Genomic DNA, 22,268 nt, shown 5'->3' with positions numbered 1-22,268 from the left:
AAACAGTGGTAGTTCACAGATAGGACAATGGCATTTGTAACTTTAACAATATGTTAATACACTTTACATTTATTTCTCACTCTCAGTTTAAGAAAGCTAGGGAGCTGTTCTTGTTTATGTCCTATGATAAGTGATCATGTAGAATGATTCTGTGAATATAAGTACCTCATAGAATATAAGCAGGATGCAAAAACTCCTTGGGGACTATTCCGATAGCACCGTCTATCTCTCCGACCCACCATCCATGGATGTTGTATTCCTAGTTTAGAAAGACAGAAATACAGATCATTTTGTGAGGATTTGGCCAATGATCAGAAATAGGACACCAAAGTAAAATAAGTGTCACAAGTTCACATAAGTGTCCTAGCAGAGTAACCTCAGGTGTAATTCATCACATTAGAAAGTGTAGTTATTGTTTTATAATTCAAATACCGAACATAAAACATTCAGAAAGCAAGGAGTGCAAAAGCAAAAGCAAAATCAGTATCCCAGTGTTTTTTGGGTGCAGGGATAGTTTAACTCGTATCAAACCAATACGCACTCAAGAATTTAAGTAAATATATAAAAGCCTTTATTTAGTCATGGCTTAGGCAATTAAATCAGTTTACAATTAAAAATTAAATGTTGTATTACGGCTTTTTTATTTACTTTAATTCTCGAGTGTCTTGGTTTGATACGTTTTTATGAATAAAACATTCATATATTGTGTCCAAATATGGTCACTGTATATCCGTATTCAGTCATCACAGAAAAATCTGCTGAACGAAGAGGTGTTTACTCAGTTGCATGTCTCAGCGGGGCATTATACTGCAAGTAAACAGATAGTATCAAAATGTTTTGAACACAACAAAATTACATGCACCTGCACACCGCCATTCAAATGCAAATATAAATGTTAATTTAAATCTTAAAACACCAATTTAGACATTTCTATGGTAATTAAAGAAATATGATGATTCTGTTGTTAAGTTAGGGGACTAGTGATTGGAGAAACAAGGATTTAACATTTGAGTGCTGGAACTGCATAATAGGGTATGCCATTTTATGTCTTTAGCGAAGCAGAAGAAATCCCTAATTCTTATCGTGAAGCTTCTTGTTTTCCCAGCGTAACATTCTCTAAATTCTCTCCCCTCCAAAATCAAATACCTATAAGAGCTATTCCAGGCCAAAGCTCTTCAGAGTAAGAGTGGAGAGAGCTCAAGATCTGGCATTTAATGAATGAAGACAGACTCAGGTGGACAGGGGGTTATAAATGAGGAGATTAAAGAACGCAGAGATAGACTGATAGTGAAAGACTGAAGTGTTTTAAGAGCTTTAGTATTCTAGAAGCACACACTGTACATTTAGACATGATGAGCATGTCATCCATCCACTGCCTGCTGAGGAGAGTAGGAACTAATTACCTTCCTCTCTTTAAGCACACCCACAGTGCTCAGAGCCTAATGTAGTCCTCAGCCCATGCAGATGAGCCGCTTTAATGATGCTATACAGAATCAAATCCATCTGGACGGTGAGCTGAATGCCGTTGTGGCATCAACGCCTCGGTAACAGTACATCTGAGAACTTGAGCTCTTTGTTTGAGAAGCATACAGCTATGCAGATGGGGATTTTTGGAGGTGTAGATTGATGCTCTTATACAACAGTTCTGTAAACAAGAAGTTAATACCGGGTAACTTACATTTTAGACCTAATATTGCCAGAAGGGGTCATTCACAATCACACAGAGAGAGTTTTGCATTTTAATGTGCAGGTTTTCCATTGTTTTTCGATGGAAACATGACTAGATGGACATGTTTGACTGTTCCGTTCATGTCTCACCATTTTTCCTGCATCGTGTGCATGTCACAGTGTTCTAAAAACGTGACACTCAAGAAAACAGTTCAACTTTTTAAAAAGTCGTCGCTGGACCTTGCGTTTTTTTCCTTCTTCAATTTTTTTATTCCACTGTCCTGCGTTTAACATTTTTCAACGCACAAGCACAAAACCCCCAGGTCATTCACCCTGAGCAACAGCATTGTTCCTGAATGAATGAATCATTTTCGCTCAATCACACTGTGATCTCTCAAAACTGTGTCCTTATTGTTATTTAGATTATGAATGTTGTAATTATTTACTAGGAAATAGTGAAAAAAAATTTTTTTTTCCTCAATCTTATTTATTTTGAACAGATCAGTTGAGGAAATGAATCCCTCATAAAGAACCTCACTTGCTTCATTACAGAATGAATCACTGTTTCAGAACAAATCGATTGAGTTAATGATTCAATGACTCGTTTATATGGACCGTTCATTAATACATTTATTCTGATCTATTTTTGAAGACAGCTTAGATGAATCTTTTGCTGCTTTTGATATCCCACAATACTGTGCGTTCCGTGACAGTTAAGCTAAAAAAAAGATGGCAACTGAAAGTTGCGGTTGGCGGTCAGTTTGTGTGCAAATGTATGTTTTTGACCAACGTTTTCCACTTTTGATGTAATTTCTAGCAAGAAATTACTATTGTAGTAATTAACCTACGTCGCCACCTACTGGTGCAATGACGTAACCTACAGAAAGAGTCAATGAAAAATCCCCACCATTAATGCACAAGACTGACAGTGTTTCTGGAGCACACACAGGCAAGCGTTAAAACAGTGAAAAGTCCCAGTCCCGTTCAACTGTATATCAGCAATCTTAGAATGGCAATCAAAGTCGAGGACCAGAAAAAACGGTTGTAAAATACACAGGTGCCCATGGCTAATGAAGCCATTTGGAACACGCTGCACCTCCTCCCGTCCAACACGCCTCCTCCACCCCGCCTTCCTCCCCAACATGGTGTAACTGTGGGTTCAAACAGAGTACACACGCAGTACAAGAAAGAGAGTCAATACATTCCAGTGCAGTCCGTCCCATTTCGATGACTCGTGTCCTTTTCATTCCTGCCTCATTTTTCCTGCCTCCCAGTATTAGCAATCTGCTTTTCGGCAATGCATCTGTCAGCTAGAGGCATTTGGGAGACATCCAATCTGCGCCTGGCCGTATAGAGGTTGTTATAGAGATTTACCCGAAAGAACTGCATGGGACTGGGATAATGGGCGGCTTTTCGGGAAGCTGCTCTGTAACAGGACAGGGTCAGGTGCGTCTCGGTTTGGTCTAGGTCTGGTGGGCAGCTGTTGTGAAAGTGAAGTGCGTCGTTGCGATGGCGCTGACCTCCGCATGACCTTCTCTGGAGGAAGGCGGAGTTGGCACAGGGAGCTATCAAGAGTGTGTGTTGCCATGACAACACCTGCAGTGTGCCACTGATATCATTTATTTTTCACTCAGGGGGGCGGCTGGCAATGGTATTCAGATGGGCCCATTGCTCTCCAGCGGCCAGGGGACAGATTGACAGCTAATGATGCCTTAAAAAGGAGTGGCTTAACCTGAACAATATCATGACAGGCTCAAAAGTGACTCCTGTCTATATTAACGGCAGAATACCGAGCTCCCTTTTTTTCCCTCTCCATTCTATAAATTTCCATTCCAAGACGACACGCTTTGCATGCACGCCTCCTTCCTCAATCGTGTTTTAATCATTTCCCTTATTTGCAAACTCTCCCTCGGTGCCCACACGCATTCATTTTTTCTGTTACGAGTAGAAACGCACACACTGTGGAGGCAGGAGACATGGTAATAAGAATGAGACATGAGGCCTCTGCCCCTGGCCACCAGCTGACTGAGGTAGGCCTTGGGAGTGATGGAGCGCAGGAAGTCTCTCATTGCCCCGCAGCTGAACCCGGCGCTCGGGTGCTACAACCCCCCTCCTCCACTTTTCCTCTCCTGCTTCTCTTTCCTTAACTCGCATCGTAAAACATCGGCTCCACACGCTCAGTGCTGCACAGGGACTCACTCATCCAGCCATCTTAAAAGACAAACACCAATACGTCACGTTGTTTGCTAGTCCTAAGCAGCAGACACGGCAGGTGGCGAACAGGTATTGATCTGCTGCTCGAGCAAAGACAGCCGTCGTTCAATCGATCTCAATCAGTGCATTTCATTTGCATGTCATTTTCATCTTAGCTAGCCATTAAGAACATGTAGTGTTAATATTTGTTTGGCGTAGTCAAATAAACCGGAGAGGAAACGCCACATGCCTTATTTAATCCCGAATCCTGGGCAATTCGAAGGTGCGACATCAAGTAAAAATGTGGAAGACCCAATAATCTGCCGTTGTAAAAGTACACTTGGGGATTACTGATGGCACTTAAACTTAATAGGCATTTAAAGTGGATTGTGTATGCTGCTGAGAGCCTGTAATGATGGCTGTTTATGTGGCCTCCCATTTATAATAATTATGCAGAGTGTGAGGGGGGGGGCGGCTGCCGTGCAGTTCTGGACTATTGGCTTAGGCTGAATAATGACCTACTGTAGTTGACCGGGAGATGACCGTTGCCTTCTGCATGACCCCAGAACCCCAGACTCACCCCCTGATGCCTCTGCTGGTAAATAGAAAGCTCAATATGTCTATACAGCACCTCTGCGCCTATATTGCCACAAAGAAAGCAGGCCTTTAGATGAGTCTGTGAGAATGAGTTAGAAAGGAGTGTCTATTTCCACTGGATTTTCCTTTTCTTTTATGGCACCTTTTTCTTTTCTTTAGGCATTTTGTAGGAGACTGACCCCCTGGGCGGGAGGCCAACTGGAGCCGTCATCTGTCTGAAGTTTATTAGGATGTGTCCCACAAGGGATAACAGTCACAATCACCCCTTTTTGTCTGTGAGAACTGCACATTCATATGCAAATTCACATTTATGTCTACCTGTAAAAACCAGCACAGCGGAGAGAAAGACACATAAAACATACATGCCTATCAGATTAAATAGTAGTCCAAACGCTGTTGAACGGCTTAAAAGCAGAAAAACATCAAATGGAAATATAAATATAAAATATATATTTATCAATATAAAATAATAAATAAAACATATAAAATATATATAGTAAAATGAGCTGGAAACTATACATCCAGCCAGATTTTCTACCTAAACCATCATGTATTTGTTTAAAAAAAACAAAAACAAAAACACTACATGGCCCACCTAGCTTGAAAAACCTTACAAATTTCAGCCAGAAGGAGGCAGTAGTGTCTACAGCCATACTGATGGAGAATCTGGTTGTTAACAGTGGGTTGGCCCTTGTCTAGACTGGCATCCAAGATTCCTGGTTTACAGCCCCTAATGGTGAGAGTGTAAAGCACATTCTGAAGAAAGACCAGGGCTAAATGAAAGAAAGGGATATCACTAGGCTTGCACGTTAAAAGGAGTCCTGGAGAAGTCTGCCTCCATTTTTAGTGCAATAAATCTCATTCCAGGATTTTAAGGGGATTCCACTGGGAATACTGGCATGTGTTGGGTCTGACCTTTGGGAGTCATGTACTTTGAATCTAGGGGCATAAATTAAGAGTTAGGAATGCAAAAGGATGGCATGGTTGAAGAAGAAAAAAGAACGGTTTAGAAAAAGTCTCCATGGGCCCCTTCAACTACATGTAGGAAAAACCTGAACACAGCAAACCAACAAGAGCGCAAAGAGCGAGAGTTACAACAATAAGACAAAATAAAGTGTATGTGTTACATGGTAGCGAACATGTAATGTGATTAGAGCAGGAAGAAAAAATACCAAATATCCTGCTGTCCTGCTGCCATGATTCTTCAGCCTTGAGGATTGAGTAGGCTGTACAAAGCTGGCAGATGGATGTTGGCGTTCGCCACTATTTCATGTTCAAGTGTTCTGACTGAGGAGCCATGCGGCATGAGAAAGGAGACAATGGAGGCATGGGGAGGCTGATCTGAAGGAAACGGGGAGCTGTTAGTGCAACTATCGGTGTTGCATGCAAAATTAACTCTGGATTAATCACCAGAAGATTAAAACTGAACATTGGGTTTAGATGAGTAAGGCAATGCAGTCCAGAACTTAAAGGTGTACTTCACCAAAAAAGGAGATAGTTTCAAACCTGTATGGCTATATTTCTTTTGTGAAACACTAAAGAAGAAAATAATATCTTGAAAATAATATCTTCATGTTCACCCGGACGCATGAATATGCAAATTAGTCACCGCCTCCACCCAATCGCACCAGCTCGGACTACCTGATCCATTCGGTGTAGTAAACGCTAACAATGGCAAGTTGAAATATGGGTTTAATTCAGCCATACATGTTTTGAACCAGAAACTGATTCAGAAGAAGAAGAAGAGCAAATCATACAGGTTTGTCTACAAGTTGATGTGTCAGAATGGTAATGTGTTTTATGTATCGCTCACTAGCATGCCGGACACATACCGTTAATTGATATGATTAGCCTTTAGCTTGACTATAGCTGTGTCTGAAACCGCTCACTTGTTCACTCATTCACTAATCCCTACATAGTGAATGGCAGTTGAGTGCACTACATAAGCAAAGAGTGAACGAAAATGAGTGAGTCGAATTCGGACGCTGACATAATTATCACGCGCCAGAGAGCTCGGACAATTTCGTCATAAACATTACCTACCCATCTTTAATATTTCCTTTTTTGGCTGTATGAATTGTATGTAACAATTGTATGTATGTATTTTTCACGTTTATTGCGTTATTTGATAAAAAAAAAAAAAAAGACTTGTCATATTTATTTACTTTTTACATTTATATGTGAAAATAAAAGAGAACAAAACACTACACAACACATTTGTTTATTCAAATATAGATATAACGGTATTTATATAAATAAATAAATACATAAAACTGTCCAAAAAAAAAACCTCCGTTAAGAAACCTCCGTTATTTAAACATTACTTTCATTACTTCAAACATTACTTTCGCGGGGTTTCCAGTCAGTGTCCTTCAAATGATTGTTTTCTATCTCGCGTACGCCGTTGCCATTGTTGCCGTCCGCCATATTTATTTTTCATTCGCGCTCTATCGCCTTATCGTGTTGGATTTTGGGAAATCGTGTCTCAGCAAGTGTACATCGGATGTACACTCGAATTCAGAGAGGATTGTGGGTAAAAGTAGTGAACGAATGTAGGGAATGATGTCGTTCACTCAGAATTCGGACACCACTACAAAATGGCCGACACACTAAATAGTGCACTATATAGTGGATAGGGAGCGATTTCAGACACAGCTTATGTTATCAAACAGCTAATAATGCGTTGCTTATGTTACACAAACCATGTTCCCACTCGCCATCTCAAAGTCAGACAGCTGCCTTCTAAAAGTCAGCATTCTTAGAAACGCTTTGAACAACTTAGAAAGTCAGTGGAGAAAAGCCCCACTCCGCACATTCAAGGGATTGGTTACATGTTTGTGATTGTAGGAAACAGGGGCAGTTTCAAACCATGTTTTTGAGACTGTTGGTAAGCTGCAGTTTTAAGGAGAAAATACTGAATTTTCACATGGTTTGTCATATTAAAAACACCACATAGACACATAAACAACATCAAAAACTAGATTTTCACCACAGGGGGTCTTTCAATTTCATTTCCATGCTTCCACCTGAGCATGAACAAAATACTCCACTAATAAGCCATTAACTATTTTGTGCTATCCAAAATGCTTCCACATATTATAGATACGTGTAGTGATTTGTGTAGATGAGCCGAATAGCTGTTTATTCACTGTAAGTGGTGGATCAATAAAGACTGATGAGAGAGCTTTTTTTAATCTGTACGCTCTGCTTACACCAGTGCTGTGACAGCGCTGTCGACCTCTTTGATTTGTGACTTCACAACGGTCAATCATAGCGCTGCCTCAAAAACCTGTTGGTTAGAGGAATTGATTTAGCACTTTCCACGTCTTTATCACCTTGTAATTACGCTTGGTGTTGACACAAATATACTTGGCCTCCCCTCCACACCTCTGTGCAGCAGAATTTATGCACTCAGGTTTTATGACCACTGCTTTTATGAGTGGGACCGCTAGAGTTAGGCTTGAGTTCTAGCCAACAGCCTATATTTCATTCAGTAAGGTCAACGTTCCAGGGAACACCCGTAAAACAAGAGCAGGAGCCCCACATTGTCTGAAACGATTCTGAGGACGCATCTGACGAGGTCTAAGAGATGTGAGTGATACAAGTGCAGCCGTTTTGAAAATATTGCCATCAATAAAAGCTATTTCAATTACGTGTCAGTCACAGAGGGATTAAAAGTAAGAGCTGATAAATCTACTTGTCTGAATATAATAACAGCTTGATGACAAAATCAGAGACATGCTCCAGCAATCTGAGATGGTTAGACTCATTGTTTATACAAATTAGAAATACGACATGAGATAAAAAAAATAAATGACCCGTGCACATCCTCACCACGTTTTGATAGCCAACCATATCGGATGTTATATATTCTCACCGTTTTCTGAATAACAGAATCAAACCTGTTTTAGCTGCCCTGTTATTCAATCCTGATTATACGGTTCATATCTTTCAAATCTGTCACATTTCATTAATGTTAATTAAATATCAAGAGTGTCGAACATGATGGTAGAATTCTTTAACTTAAAGGAATAGCTCACCTAAAAATTAAAACATTTAAATTCTGTCATCATGTCATTTTAAACCTATATTACTTTATTTTTTTCTTAAACCTATATGACTTTCTTTTTATCTATGGAAAACAAAAAAAGAAAGTATTTTGAAGAATGTTTCCACTGTTTTTGTCCATGTAATGAAAGTCAATACAGTTCAAAACAACAGGGGATCCAATTGACTTTCACTGTATGGCCTGAAAAACACTAAACACATTTTTAAATATCTTTTTTGCGTGTTTTAGAACAACAATGACAGAGTTTAATTTTAGGTGAACTACCCCTTTAAGACATTGAGCTCAGTTAAAGGCCAAATTAAAACATATCGATTCTTTCAGTGGTGTATCTTTAAGAAACAGCTACACTATGCGTTCCTGCAAACACCCCATTTGTAAAACACAAAAATATATAGATTAAAGCGAATGTATCAAATAAAAGTGGTTTGCTTGGCCGATCACTCAATTTTCCAAGACTCAACTACAGCGATGAACCAACAGCCTATTATTGAGAATGTGCCTGTGTGGCCACAGTATTGCAGAGGTCTATAGACCACAGATGTACAGTTTTCTGTTATGTCAATATGACATGCTACAAAACAGGCTCAATTTGTTGCCTGCAAATCTCTTGGATATCTGTACGGATAATCTTTAGAAATGCTACTGCTTTGTTAGAAAGCTGCATATGCTATTCATCTTTTTCTAAATTGTGTGATTTATACAGAAAAATCAGCAGAAATAAAAATCTGTAGACATAAAAAAGCGACAAATCCTGATGCATTATATTTAGTATAAGGTCTTGTTTGTAAAATGCTACAATAAGAATTTACTGACTAAGTGAAGACCATCCCAGCTTTGTCATTTAGAATAGAGTAAATGAATAGCTGCTAAGAGAAAGTCAGTGTGTATTGACCGATATGACTCATCTTATGGCCAGCTGCGTATTATTCATCATTAGTGAGGAGATGGATAGAGCGAGAAAAGGAAAAGAAAATCAAAAAACATGCAGAGCGCTTCAACCAACAAATCAGCCAAGGACGCAACCAACAGCGCTGAACTAAAAGTCTGACCTTGTGTGTGTGTGTGTGTGTGTGTGTGTGTGTGTGTGTGTGTGTGTGTGTGTGTGTGTGTGTGTGTGTGTGTGTGTGTGTGTGTGTGTATGTGTGTGTGTGTGTGTGTGTGTGTGTGTGAGAGAGAGATGGAGGGAGCAAACACAGACCTTGCTGAGGATGTAGATGATATCTCCTCTCTGGAAGGCCAACTCATCGGGTCTGTCCGCTTCACAGTCCCACAAGCCTTGGTAATAATTTGCATAATCTGAAGACCCTTTATTTGAAAACACAGAGAGTCATTAAAAAAAAATCATATTTTTAGTGAATTTACAGCATCCCTCCACCACTGCGTAGACAAAGTACTCACCAGCTTTTTCACTGAACTCTTCAGCGTTGTCAGAAATTTCATCATCTGAAAAATACAGTCAAAGGTTATACAAATATAAGACAAGCGCCATTGCTGAGGTTTAAATGTAATAGCCTACATATTTTGTCACCAGTCTATTCACTAAGTAAAAAGGTATAATAGCTGTCACTTGGGTGGTACCCTTTCAAGGGTACACCGTAGTACCTAAAAAGTGCAGATTAGTACCCCAAAGGGATACCAAAAGTGTATATTTTAGTACCTAAATGGTACATATTAGACCCTATTTAAAGGAAACTTGACAGCTTTAAAAAAAAAAAAAAATCTAAGAACCTTGCATCTAATACAACTAATACAGCTAATCTCGTCTGTCAATTAATGCTATATATCTTCCTCGCAGATTTAAATTCTGGATCAACTTTGTGTACCTCTGAACTCTTTCATAAGTAAATTAAACAATATCTGTGGTGCTGGCAGTACAGTCAACTCCCGTTTGATTTATAGGGGAGGTGCCAGGCCGGGTTAGATGGCTAGTGTGTTTCAGGCAGACAGGCATTGATTCTGGGCGTGGCACCTCTAGGTCTATGAGGTGACAGTGATAGCCCAGCTTTCTGTCTCCCACATCCATCCTCACGCTGTCAGCCTGCCGATAAAACCACCGTCCAGCAACCCTATACTTCCCACAGCACGAGCTTGCCCTGAGCTTCCAGGAACAGCATGAGGAAAAAACCTGTAAAGCTAAAGTAGCCCTTTACCATATGCTTGTGTGCATATGGTAAAATGCGTATAAAATATGTGTTGAAATCTGTTGTATAAGCCTTTATTTAAAAAGCATAGAGATTTTTGTCAAAGTGTAAACTGATGCGTGTGTTCTGAATCCCAACAATTTCCAGTAAAAATAAAATTCTCAGATTAATTTGATGATGAACTCAGATGAAACATTAATGAAGGTATATATATATATATATATATATATATATATATATATATATATATATATGCACATACATACATACATATACACATACATATATACATACAAACATACGTACGTTCCATTAACGGTTCAACACTCCTAGAAATGTATCTGAAATTTTGTATATACTTATATACACCAAGGATGCATTTATTTTAAAATACAGTAAAAACAGTCATATTGCACAATATAATTACAATTACTGTTTTCTATTTTAATATATTTTATTTAAAATATTTATTCCTGTGATTTTCAGAAGCCATTACTTAGTCTTTAGTGTCACATGATCCTTCAGAAATCATTAAAATATGCTGATTTAGTGCTCAAGAAACATTTCTTATTATTATCAATGCTAAAAACAGTTGTGCTGCTTAAATGCATCCTTTCTTAATAAATACATTTCTTTAAAAATCTAAATCGTACTGAACCCAACCCTTTGAACGGTATGATACACGATTAAATATAGCCTACATGATTTCTTTAAAGAGATTAGTTAATATATGAGTACAGTTAATTCAGCACTTTTTAGACAATGTCCTTATAGGACTGCTCAGCACTTTTCCAAGCTGAAAATCTGAGAGGCACAAGAAGATGAGAGAGATGAATGAAGGACGGAAAAGTGAGAGAAGTGGTCACTCGATCCGCCATCTGTGGCCAGCTCAGCTGCCCAGCACACATGGCAAAGTAAGGTGAAAATGACAGCACTCCAGAGTGATGTATTTCTCCTCAGAGGTCTCATTAGGTCCTCCGAGGGTCCTGCTATCACTTTGGGTGACCAGACCTTGATGTATGTGCTCTTATTGATGGTGTTCAACTTTGTAGAGTTGATGGTTACAACCTCAGTTGCTTTGCTACACTAAAAGCTCATCAAACACTGATATCAGGATTTTAAGCTAGTGATCAAGGTAATGATCATACGCAAGTTTATCTATCAGGATAATCCAATAAACTTTTTTTTGTTTTAAAGGGCCAATTCATGTTTTTTCTATACCTGGAAGCTCTTCATAAATGTCCTCTTCCTCCTCTTCTTCTTCTTCCTGAGTCCCTGCTTGGTCCTTCCATTCCTCGCGGCTGCTATGAGGGGTTTGTCCCAGACTCTGGGTTGGGGCCGGTATAGATGCCGGCCCAGGACGTGGTGGTGGTGGTGTGGTAGCTCGTTCAATGTCATCATATGTCTCTTCCTCGTCTTCCACCTCCTCTTCCTCATCATCATCAAAGGGGATGAAGTTAGAGCTCAGATCTTACAGAGAAGTCATAAAAGCAATCATTAACATCTAAATAATGAAAACGGCAGCAGACAAATCACCAATCTACATATAGTGGGGCCCCAAAAGTCTGTGACCACTAGTAGAAATGCTTCTTTTTAATGTTTTTCTATTACAAAATACATAGCATATTTTAATTTGAGTGAAAAGTTGAAAACTTTTTTTTTTTTTTTTCTTGGTTGGACACAATTTTGCTTAAATGACAGTGGCACTTGAGCTGCATTTACTCTACAAGTTATATATAAGAATATTAAACTTATTAAACTGCTTTTTCAGTGAAATCATTTTAATTAGTTAAACTCCAAAATCATTAAACTTTAGTTTGTTTCCAAGTTTAAATTAAACTTTGAATGATCTTCAGCACTTTTGGACCCCACTAAAGCTTTGGAGAATTTATAAAAAAATAAATTAAAAAAAGATAAAATAATAATAATAATAATATCAGAAATCTACAATAACTGCAAAGAAATCTGAAAAAAAAAAGCCAAATTTGACATTTATTACAGTTCTAATACTGAATGATGCTTGTGCCATTTGGCTGTATCCACATGTGCGAAGGGGGATGGGGAGGGAGAAAACTATCTCAGGAGTGTCTATTACTTCCCGCAAATCAGAGGGCCGCATTGAGCCCATTTTAGAGTGGCGAGGGTGCCTCAGATCTGTCTCAGATGGAGTGAGGGCCTGATTGCAGGTGACTGAGCTCTGTAACACAGGCTATCGTATCCTCACTGCCTAGATGCCAAGCAGGACCAGATCGATGCCCCTAAAGGATGACCGGGCAAATCCCAATCAATTTCCTGTAAAGAGCGCTGCGCTACGGGGAAGAGGAGGCAGCCTGAGGCACGTTGGACTCAGAAGCTCAGTGACGTGGGGCATGAGGAGGTCTAGAGCCTATCTTATTGGCTGAGCCAGACGGAAAGTTATTGGTATGCCTCTTTTTATAAATCTGCCCTTTTCACATCAAGTTGATCACCGTTGTGCTTGGCTCAAGTCAGATGCATTCAGCATAATATAAAATATGGTATGTATTACAATAAAAATGTATTTCATATCTCACATACCCTTAAGAACGAAATTGATCTGGTCCACCCATTCCCTTGCCTCTCGGGGACTGCTGGCAGTGAACTGCAGAGAGAAACTATCATTGTGGATTTGAAGGCTATATTCTCATTCTTTATTGTAATGACAGCAAGATGCCTGAACACAGCTACAGTAATGAGCAATGTGACTGCGTTTGTGTGTGTTGAACCTGGTAAGAACGTCTTCCAGGAGCACTCATCTCGAAGCATGAATTCTTCTTGGAGTCCTTGCGTAAGCTGGGGACCAACTCTGCACTGTAGCCATTGATATAAAAGGAGCCTTTCTGCATCTTGTCTGAATTTAGAAGACAAAATCCAAAGTTTCTCAATATCTCTGTCTTTGATGTTGTATGAAAAGACTTGTATACCTCTTTCAACGGGAACAGGACACACCTTTCTCACTCCCGAAGTAATAAAATATGGTGTTGTTCAGAACGCACCATCGCTTTTGCCATTCCAAGCTGAAGAAACTGTGATCTGAAAAAAAAAAAATGAAAAAAAAAGATTAGAAATGCTTATGGACCTTATGTAACGTATGACGCACGTGTTTTTCTAAGATTCCTACCACGTCTTTTCTTCTCCAAGTAGCCTTGCTTTAGAATGTTACCCAGGTCCTGTGCAGCCACCATAGGGATCTCTTCAAAAACTGTCAATCAGAAATCAAGGTAAATAATGTTGTGAAAATTATGTTGTAATGTGACACATAAGTAGTAAGAAAATGAGTAAGTAAAGGCCCATTCACTCCAAGAACGATAACTATAAAGATAACTATAATGATAATATTTGCGTCCACACCAGAGGACCATATCATTCTGTTTATTCTAAGCAAATGCTGCAGTTTTGTCGTCTGCCTCTTTAAATGCTCCAGCTCTTTAAAGGAGGAGGGATACTGATTGGCTGTCAATGTTTTTAATCGTTCATCAGCTGGAAAAAATCATTCTGAAAGTGATTCCAACGCTATTGTTTCTCTGTGCCGTTATCGTTATAGTTGTGGTGTAGACTCTGCTATTCTTTTATATTTAGAACGATTTTTAAAACTAGGCCTATATCTTTATCGTTATCTTTGTAGTTTTAACACCGTTCTCAAGCCCATAGGCACACAAATATTTTATACTCTTATAAGCCTCTTGTGCTCACCAAGGCTTTATTTTGATCAAATACAGTACAAATGTTATTACAATTAAAAATGTATAATTTATTGCTGTGATGGCAGAACTCATTCTAACATGCTAATGTGGTGCTCTAGCAAGTTTTTATTATAGAAGGAACAAAGAACTGCATTTAATGAGAAATATGATTTATTGTATGATCATTTGTTAATCATTGTGTCCTTGATGAATAAAATAATTAATTAGTCTCTAAAAAAAATCAGACTAACCCCAAACAAATATTTGTGTTTGTATATATATGCACCCTTTAGCTTTTGCACCCCTAAATTTACATTTACCATTATCTATATGGTACAACCGATTCATTAGGCATGGAGGAGAAGGGGCCAAGTCAAAAAAAATTGTCCCAGCTAATATGATGACAACTGTAACTTACAACTGCACTTAAATCTGCACACACGCATCTATTTTTAGCATGTTTTCTAGGGCATATGAAAGTGGCAGCGCAGGCGAACAATTTGCTGCAAACAGAGAAACGAGACACAAATCCTCACCCTCGCGATCCAGCTTTCATCAGCTTCAAACCTCAAGGGAGCGTAGGCACAGGTGGGCCTCTGGGCACGCTACCAGACTTATTTAAAACTCATTTAGACAAGAGCAGATGCTTCCTTGCCTGCACGCCGATGTTGAAGTAATCTCTGTGGTATCTCTTTGAGCTAAGGCTGCCATTCGATGCATAAAACAGGCAATGTTATGTAGTCAACTGTGCAGGGCTGTCTAGGACTTGTCATTGGAAAAAATGGTAAAAGAACAACGATGAGTGCAACTGGGATGTGAGCGGTGGATATAACAGCTTGGAGAATCTAATGCCCCTATAAATAAGACTCAGCTCATCAAACGCACCCAGTCTGTGTGACATCACCACTGAGCTCTGTAGCCTGCCATGTTATGTGTCCAGTTTATCAGACAGATGACCATCTCAGAGAGAAGCCCTTTGACCCTCACTCACATTCACCAACACACATGAACCTTCTCTGCACACACGGTCACATCTACGTCGTCATAAATACAACTGAACTACACACTGTTTGTCAAGGGTATGTTGATGTATCATCAAAAAAAACGAGGCCTCAGTCCAGCCACTTCTCTGTTAATTTTTCTCCCTGTGCGCTTTCGTCCTGACACCTTTTACTCCCCTCATCCATCCACATCCCCCTCTGTTCATTTATCTAAAAGGTCAAGCCCCGGTAATAGTTCAGAAGAAACAGAATAAACAGAAGAAATGTGAGAATGGCGTACAATTAACAGTCTCTCTAATCTTCACACACCTACTGACAACCTTCTTCCTCAGGCCTTGCTGTCTGACCCCATGGTGCGGTCAGAGACTTAAGCAACGGTAAAATGAATGACTGAACACAAATTCGCCATTCTTCACAACCTACGACCTGCCTTTCTGTGGAAACTAAACAGTGGGCGTGTGTCTGGCCAGTCACTATATTCGTGATTCTTCCACAGGGTAGCAGTGTAACCAAACATTTCACCTTCAGAAATAAATGGCATGTTTTTCCATTCTGAACTGTCTCCAAGGAAACCCAAGCTTCTGATTGGACGAACAGATTCAACTTCAGTCATTTCTTTCAAACCAATCAGAGCTTGATATTTTTAAAGCCACAGAGGACAAAAAGCTGCCAAAAAGGCAGGGAAAAATCAAGAGGCCTAACCATATTATATTTCTGCCTGTTTCTTACATTTGGTCAGTTTCCTTTGATTCTACATGTTTTTATAAACCTGCACATCATAAACACAATCATTTACCTCTGCAGAACTATTAAAGCATCATAAAAAATGCACGTGGAACCCGTCTTGAGGATTTTCATTTCGGCTATAAATTGCATTTTTAATTATTCAGAGCAGTGAGGTTTCTTAACTCTCACCCCAGCATTCCCCCTCCTTAATTAGCATAAGGCCAATCATTTCCATTTAAATGTGCTGTGGATGTTTATGAATATTTCAGAGTGTTACATCACCATCGTTCTCAGAGGCTTTGTGCCTTTTCCAACTTCATTCATTTTGTTTTCTCATGTTGTTCACTGCCGACATCAATTATTATAAAGTATTCAGTGGTTTGAAAAAACGGAGCATCAAATTGTATCCAAAAAAGAAAAACATAAATCAGAGTACTTATATATTTAGTTTTCGTTAAGCAGACGTCCAATTCCGAGCTTGATTTTTGTCAGTAACTCATCACAAGAGCCACACAAAAACGAAGAGATGTGGGGAGAAGAGAAAGGGAGCGAAGCAAAGCTAATGACTTTCCTCTAGGCGCTCTCGGCGGCTGCTAGACGCTTTGTGGTGATGCATGGCGCGGCCTCTGCAATGTGGCAGGCCGAGATTGGTGGAGTGAGGCATTGAGCGTGCCACGCAGAGGGACGTTCATCAGTGCCATGGCAGCAGGGGGACTGATGCCACGAGAAGAGCTCGGCGGGATACCGGAGAACCAAGAGCCTCCCTCCACCTCCTTCTAAACGTGGAGGTATAGGCACAGCTCCAGGTCACACTACTCCTATCACTCCACAGCACACTGCCTGCCATAACCAATGTGCGGCAGTGTTTACTCCTCACGGACTCGTTCTGCAGAGAGCCCTTATGTAAAAATGACATCAAAAACGGATTTGACAGCCAGAGCAGCAGGTCTCAAATGAGTGGCAAACAAACAACCTCATAAACTATTTAATTAATTACCATTCGTCATAAGCTCATATCAGGTATTCATACTGGATAATAAAGCTGGGCTCTGTGCACATTCAACATCACCAACACGCAGAATATTGCGCTCACAGGTGATGTTATGAGCACAGCAGGTGATCCAGCTATAAAAATCTGATTGATGTTGTAATGATCTGAGGAATTTTATGTAAAAAAAAAATATTAATAGCATCAGTTGAGTAGCTATGGATCAAAGATACGGCACAGTCAGTAGTGACAGATGTAAAGATTTGTCAAAAAAGTAAACGTAGTTTAATTTACACACTTAAGTTTGTTTTCATTCTCTTCATAATGCCTGACTAGGGTCAGATATAATGTAACGATACCCTCATGTCACGATTCGATATATATCACACTGACACTGAACTCACAATACGATATTATTGCAATTCTCCAAGACATGTTATTAGGTTAACCAAAAGTGTACTGTTGATTAAAATGCTAAATTTGGGATTACATTTAGGGTGGAAATGAAAAGGCGTGGTAACACCAGAATAAAAATATCCATGATTCTGAAGCTGAAAATACAGAATTATTTTAGACGAATAGGCTTGCACTCTGTCACTGACTAGATATATTTAAAATAATGTAACTTTCACTGGTAACATTACACATTTAGCATTATCAGGACCCACAAATATTCCCCCAATGCATTATTATACATTATATTCAACATTATATATAGTAGTTTAATGTAGTACTGGACACTAAAACTCTGTAAACTTTCATTTTTCTCTTTTGGGTGAACTACACACAATAAAGATTGTCACTATCCGCGATACATATTGTTGCATTTTTGTATTGCGATATATTGTGACACAATATATATTGTTACACCCCTAGTCAGATAACAAAAATGTTGCTTTAAATTTTTTTTATTTTACAAGACATGGTAGTGTGCATGTTTTTCTCTTCTCAGTTTACGACATTGGCAATGATCAAAATGCACATTATTGATCAAATTATTAAATATCTTGGGAAGATTAAATGACTACATTGCCGATTTACCTTGACATTTCCAAATGCGACCATCGACACAATACAATGATTTACTGTAGATTCAGTGGACACAAAAGTCAAGACCACTAACATATTTACACTATTGATTAAATGAGTCCGTGAAGGATTACTAACCAATCGTGTGATCACATTTGCATACTGAAGCAATATTGCACTGCAAAAATATACTGCACCTAATTCTACTCTGACCGACACAGATAAGCCGATAATTATTATGAATATTAAAATTCGATACCATTTTGTCAAAAAAAAAAAAAAAAACATTAAAAAAAATGTATTGGACACTCCAAATTCAGTCAGCAAAATGTTATAATGTACAGAATGAAAATGGAATTTTGATATTTGCTAAAGATGACATTTAGCAAATTTTATTCAATTATTAGCATTTTTAATGATTAACTTTAAGTGAGCCTAAGATGACGGCAAAGGAAAATGTAAAATTGTGAAAATGAGCATGCACTATTTAATATCTATAACATATACACACACACAATATTGATAAATGAAAATAAAATCTAATATCAACCAATTATAATGCAACAAAAAGACATGCCTACATATACAGTATATAAGCAGTGCACGGAATCTGCATCATATCGCTGCCCTATCCATGTCTTCTCAGTATTGTTCTGTTTGCATGGGACGCACGGGCCTGAGGCTGACCTCGGCGTGAACCTCAGAGATGAGGTGAAACAGAAGGCACGAGGGTCCCTGGGGGGCCGAGGAGAGAGGCAGGGGAGGAATGCTGATCAGGGAGAGATGGAGAGACCGGAATTACTGCGCTCTCCTGTACGGCACTTGATTAGAAAAAAGGAGAACTCTGAGCATCCTTAACCCCCCATACCGCACACCAATACGCAAACTGCACACAGAGAACAGCAAATTGACACATTTTTCCTCATTAAAGGCAAAGGCAGTGGCCTCTGTGCGATGCCTGCGCACAGCAAACATTAGGAGGGTGAGAAAAAATGAAGGAAAGGCATTAGGGATGGGGATGGGGGGGGGTGAAAGACTGAGAGAGAGAGATCCCTAGGTGAATGGCTCACTTGAACATCACCTCTCTAAATTGTCCTTAACAAGAACTGATTCGATTTGAATGAAAAGGATCTGTTATTCACAACATGAGACCTGAAATCATGCAGCCCCTGAACAGTTTTGCAGTATTACTTATTATTTACAAGATTCCAGGATGGACCTTTAGCCGGCCTCTGTTTAACGGCGCAATTGTGGGCTTCACACATGATGTGGGAAACCATTTAACATGCTTTAGTGCCACAACATTGTTCCTTTACTGACGAGCCGCACCGTACAAGAGGAGAATTTATAGCCTGGCAATGAGCAGGGAAAGCAAAGGGGGTCCTCCGTTCAGAGACCAGAGCTCTATAAATTTTACCCCCATATATTATGACATCCATTCAAAAGTTTAACTGCAAATACTATAATCCTGAGATGGCAGAGAGGTGGACTGGGGTGCGACAGCCAGAGGAGATATGACTCGAAAGCAGTGTCATCATCACACACGGCCGAAAAGAAAAATGAGTTCGGCGAGATGTGGAAATATACTTAAACTAGTGGAGCTGAGGCATGAGAAAGCTTGGAATTCGGTGCTGTCGGTTATAGCCAATTCACAAAGAAAAATGAACTTACTAAACATGAATATACGATAAAAATGAGTGTGTGTTTATTTCAACAAGAATTATGAGCAGGTTCCTGTCTGAAAATAAATGCTACAAAAAAAGAAGAAGAAAAAAAAACCTGAAAGGATATGAATTTATTTTACAAAAGAAACTATATTTTTTAAATATACTGCTTATATAGAGTCTATAATTCAGGCAAGTATAATTATTTTTAAATATTGCACTGCTGCTGTTTCTGTTATAGCCGTTCAATATAATTTTGGTAAGACTCTGTCATAAGGAAATGTTGTGAATGTGTGGAGAAATTGAGACATTCCTAAAACAGAAGAAAAAAGGGGAAGACAGGGAGTGTTGTATTTCAGGATGAATTGTAAAAGCATCAGTTCAACCAATTAGAAATTAACTTTAGTGCTGAATCATATAGCCTATGTCCACCATACTCCTGAGGTGACAGTCCAAGTTGTAAGTCTGAAAAATATAAAGGATTTACAGGGCTGAAAAAATTGAGGTAAGGAAGTATAATTTCTTCTTTCTTACAATTGCATTGCATAATGTTAATGGATGTTAAATAACAGTAGGCTAGCCTAATAGTATCAACTAATGCAGTGGGTAATTTTGTTCAATTTGAGGCTACATAACATCACACACAAAGGTTTTCATCTACATGTTTTAAAATATATATATATATAAATATAACCATGGCTGACGGGTTACAATCTATTTCAACGGGACTCACAAAGGCTGCACAGAATGGCAGCTACACACACACTGCCTGTTTTGTTAGAATTGCTCTCCTGTTTTTTATGCATTTCTTCTATATTCGTTTCCCATTTAATATGCTGTTTTGAATTTTTTTTTAAATTATTAAATCTGATTTGTTTAGCCGAACAACAACAACAACAAAAAAATGTCACGGTTTCTTGTACTCGACGGTCGACGCTCGACGCTAATGCTGAAACAAAATAAAGGCCTTTTATCATGTACTTCATGGTCTCCCAGTCAATATCGATTTATTAGATTTAAATTAAACGAGTTCAATAACATACTTCGCAGGTAAATATAAAATAGCATGACATCAAAGGTCTGTAAAGGAATAGGCCCTACAATTAGAACATTCAGTAGTTTGTACGTCTCTTGTCTGCGTGTTTGTTAGGTTTTCTTCGAACAGATTTGATGCAAGAACGATGAAATATGCCAGCAGACACGTGTCGACTGTCTGCAGACGGCAAATCATGATTCATGATATCGTGCATAGATCACATGAGGAATGTAGCACGGTCGTAAAGTTTGACGTGTTTGTTAACGCTCACATACATGTGTGTCACACAGGTATTTATGACCGGCTGATAAACTCCAGAAAGCTGCTATTGTGGGTCTGTTTTATTTAACTGAAAATGAGTGAGTGAAAAATAATTAAATTTCGCATTTCAGAGGGGGGAAAAATATATAAAATTCGACAGTATTAAGTGATAGCCCAAAAGTGTAATTTAGTTTATGTAAGTCGTGTAAATATCATCAGAATTGCTATAGATTTAGGAAATGGTAAAGACTAAAAAGCCCACCAGAGGGCGCGTGTTGAGGGAAAGTGAATGGTGTTTTCTGAGGACTGAACTTCGAGCCTTCTATACAGACTGTATTAAAGTAGTCTAAATCAATAAAAGATAGCAAACGTATAAAACAATAACAGAACACGACAACGAAGAAAAATAATTAAATGACATCCTAATAAAAAAAATTACAGTAAGCTATTGTTAATTGTCTCTGTTTCCCACAAATGTTTATTGTGCTTTTAGGCCTAAAAAAGTATATTCACGATTTTCACCCCCAGGGTTTAACTAATCCCTGGATGTGTTGGTTTCCCGTAAGCCTACAACTTACAGGCGCCATTCACATTTAAAACTTTGATATTTAATTGTTTATTTACTCATTTATTCCACATCAAACAGTCAGACAATTTTATTAAAGTTTTTCTAATTACCAGAGGACTTCACAAAATACTATTGTACTTTGTAATTATTTTCCAAATGATTTGAATAAATATATAATGCGTAATTATTTTTATTGTTTATTGTAGGCTATAGAAAGTTTCATCCGTATAATCGCAATCCTTATTATTAACCTAGCCTATTCTGTTAAACAAACGTCGTTTTCAAATATTCAAGAAAGAAAAAAATGTTTTGTAGGCTACTTTTCCACTTTTTTCTGTTTGTCTGTTAAACAAACGTCGTTTTCAAATATATATATAAAAAATAAAAAGAATGTGTCTACTTTTCCACTTTTTTTTTTTTTTTTTGTAACTTTTTTTTTTACATGATTTGGGATTCTCTTATTTTAGATGAAAAAATCCGTTTAGAATTCGTTTCGTTGGGCAGCCCCATATAGCCTATATATCAGGGGGGGAAATTAATAACCAAAACGAAAAAATTTAATTCGAAATGATTTCTAAATAACTTTTTTAGTTATTCGCCTAGATGTCCATGTTGCCTTTGTGGAC

The 22,268-nt window shown here is 38.6% G+C and overlaps 1 protein-coding gene across 1 annotated transcript in view; it reads right to left on the bottom strand.

The window, feature by feature from the left end:
- skap1 (src kinase associated phosphoprotein 1) overlaps window positions 1-22,268 on the bottom strand; it is a 31,290-nt gene that overhangs the window by 1,918 nt on the left and 7,104 nt on the right. Inside the window, exons 5-12 of the mRNA XM_082151263.1 lie at window positions 13,808-13,888; window positions 13,636-13,719; window positions 13,413-13,537; window positions 13,225-13,288; window positions 11,890-12,138; window positions 9,926-9,970; window positions 9,726-9,832; window positions 166-259 (exon numbers count right to left, since the gene is read on the bottom strand). Coding sequence (XP_082007389.1) covers window positions 167-259; window positions 9,726-9,832; window positions 9,926-9,970; window positions 11,890-12,138; window positions 13,225-13,288; window positions 13,413-13,537; window positions 13,636-13,719; window positions 13,808-13,888 — 848 coding nt within the window. The 3' untranslated portion in view covers window position 166. The remainder of the gene's footprint in view (window positions 1-165; window positions 260-9,725; window positions 9,833-9,925; window positions 9,971-11,889; window positions 12,139-13,224; window positions 13,289-13,412; window positions 13,538-13,635; window positions 13,720-13,807; window positions 13,889-22,268) is intronic.

Source organism: Leuciscus leuciscus (genome assembly GCF_965113295.1).
Source record: "Leuciscus leuciscus genome assembly, chromosome: 21".
Taxonomy (NCBI): Eukaryota; Metazoa; Chordata; class Actinopteri; order Cypriniformes; family Leuciscidae; genus Leuciscus; species Leuciscus leuciscus.
Note: the sequence above shows the minus strand (reverse complement) of the source record. Positions and strands in the feature narration are given on the sequence as shown.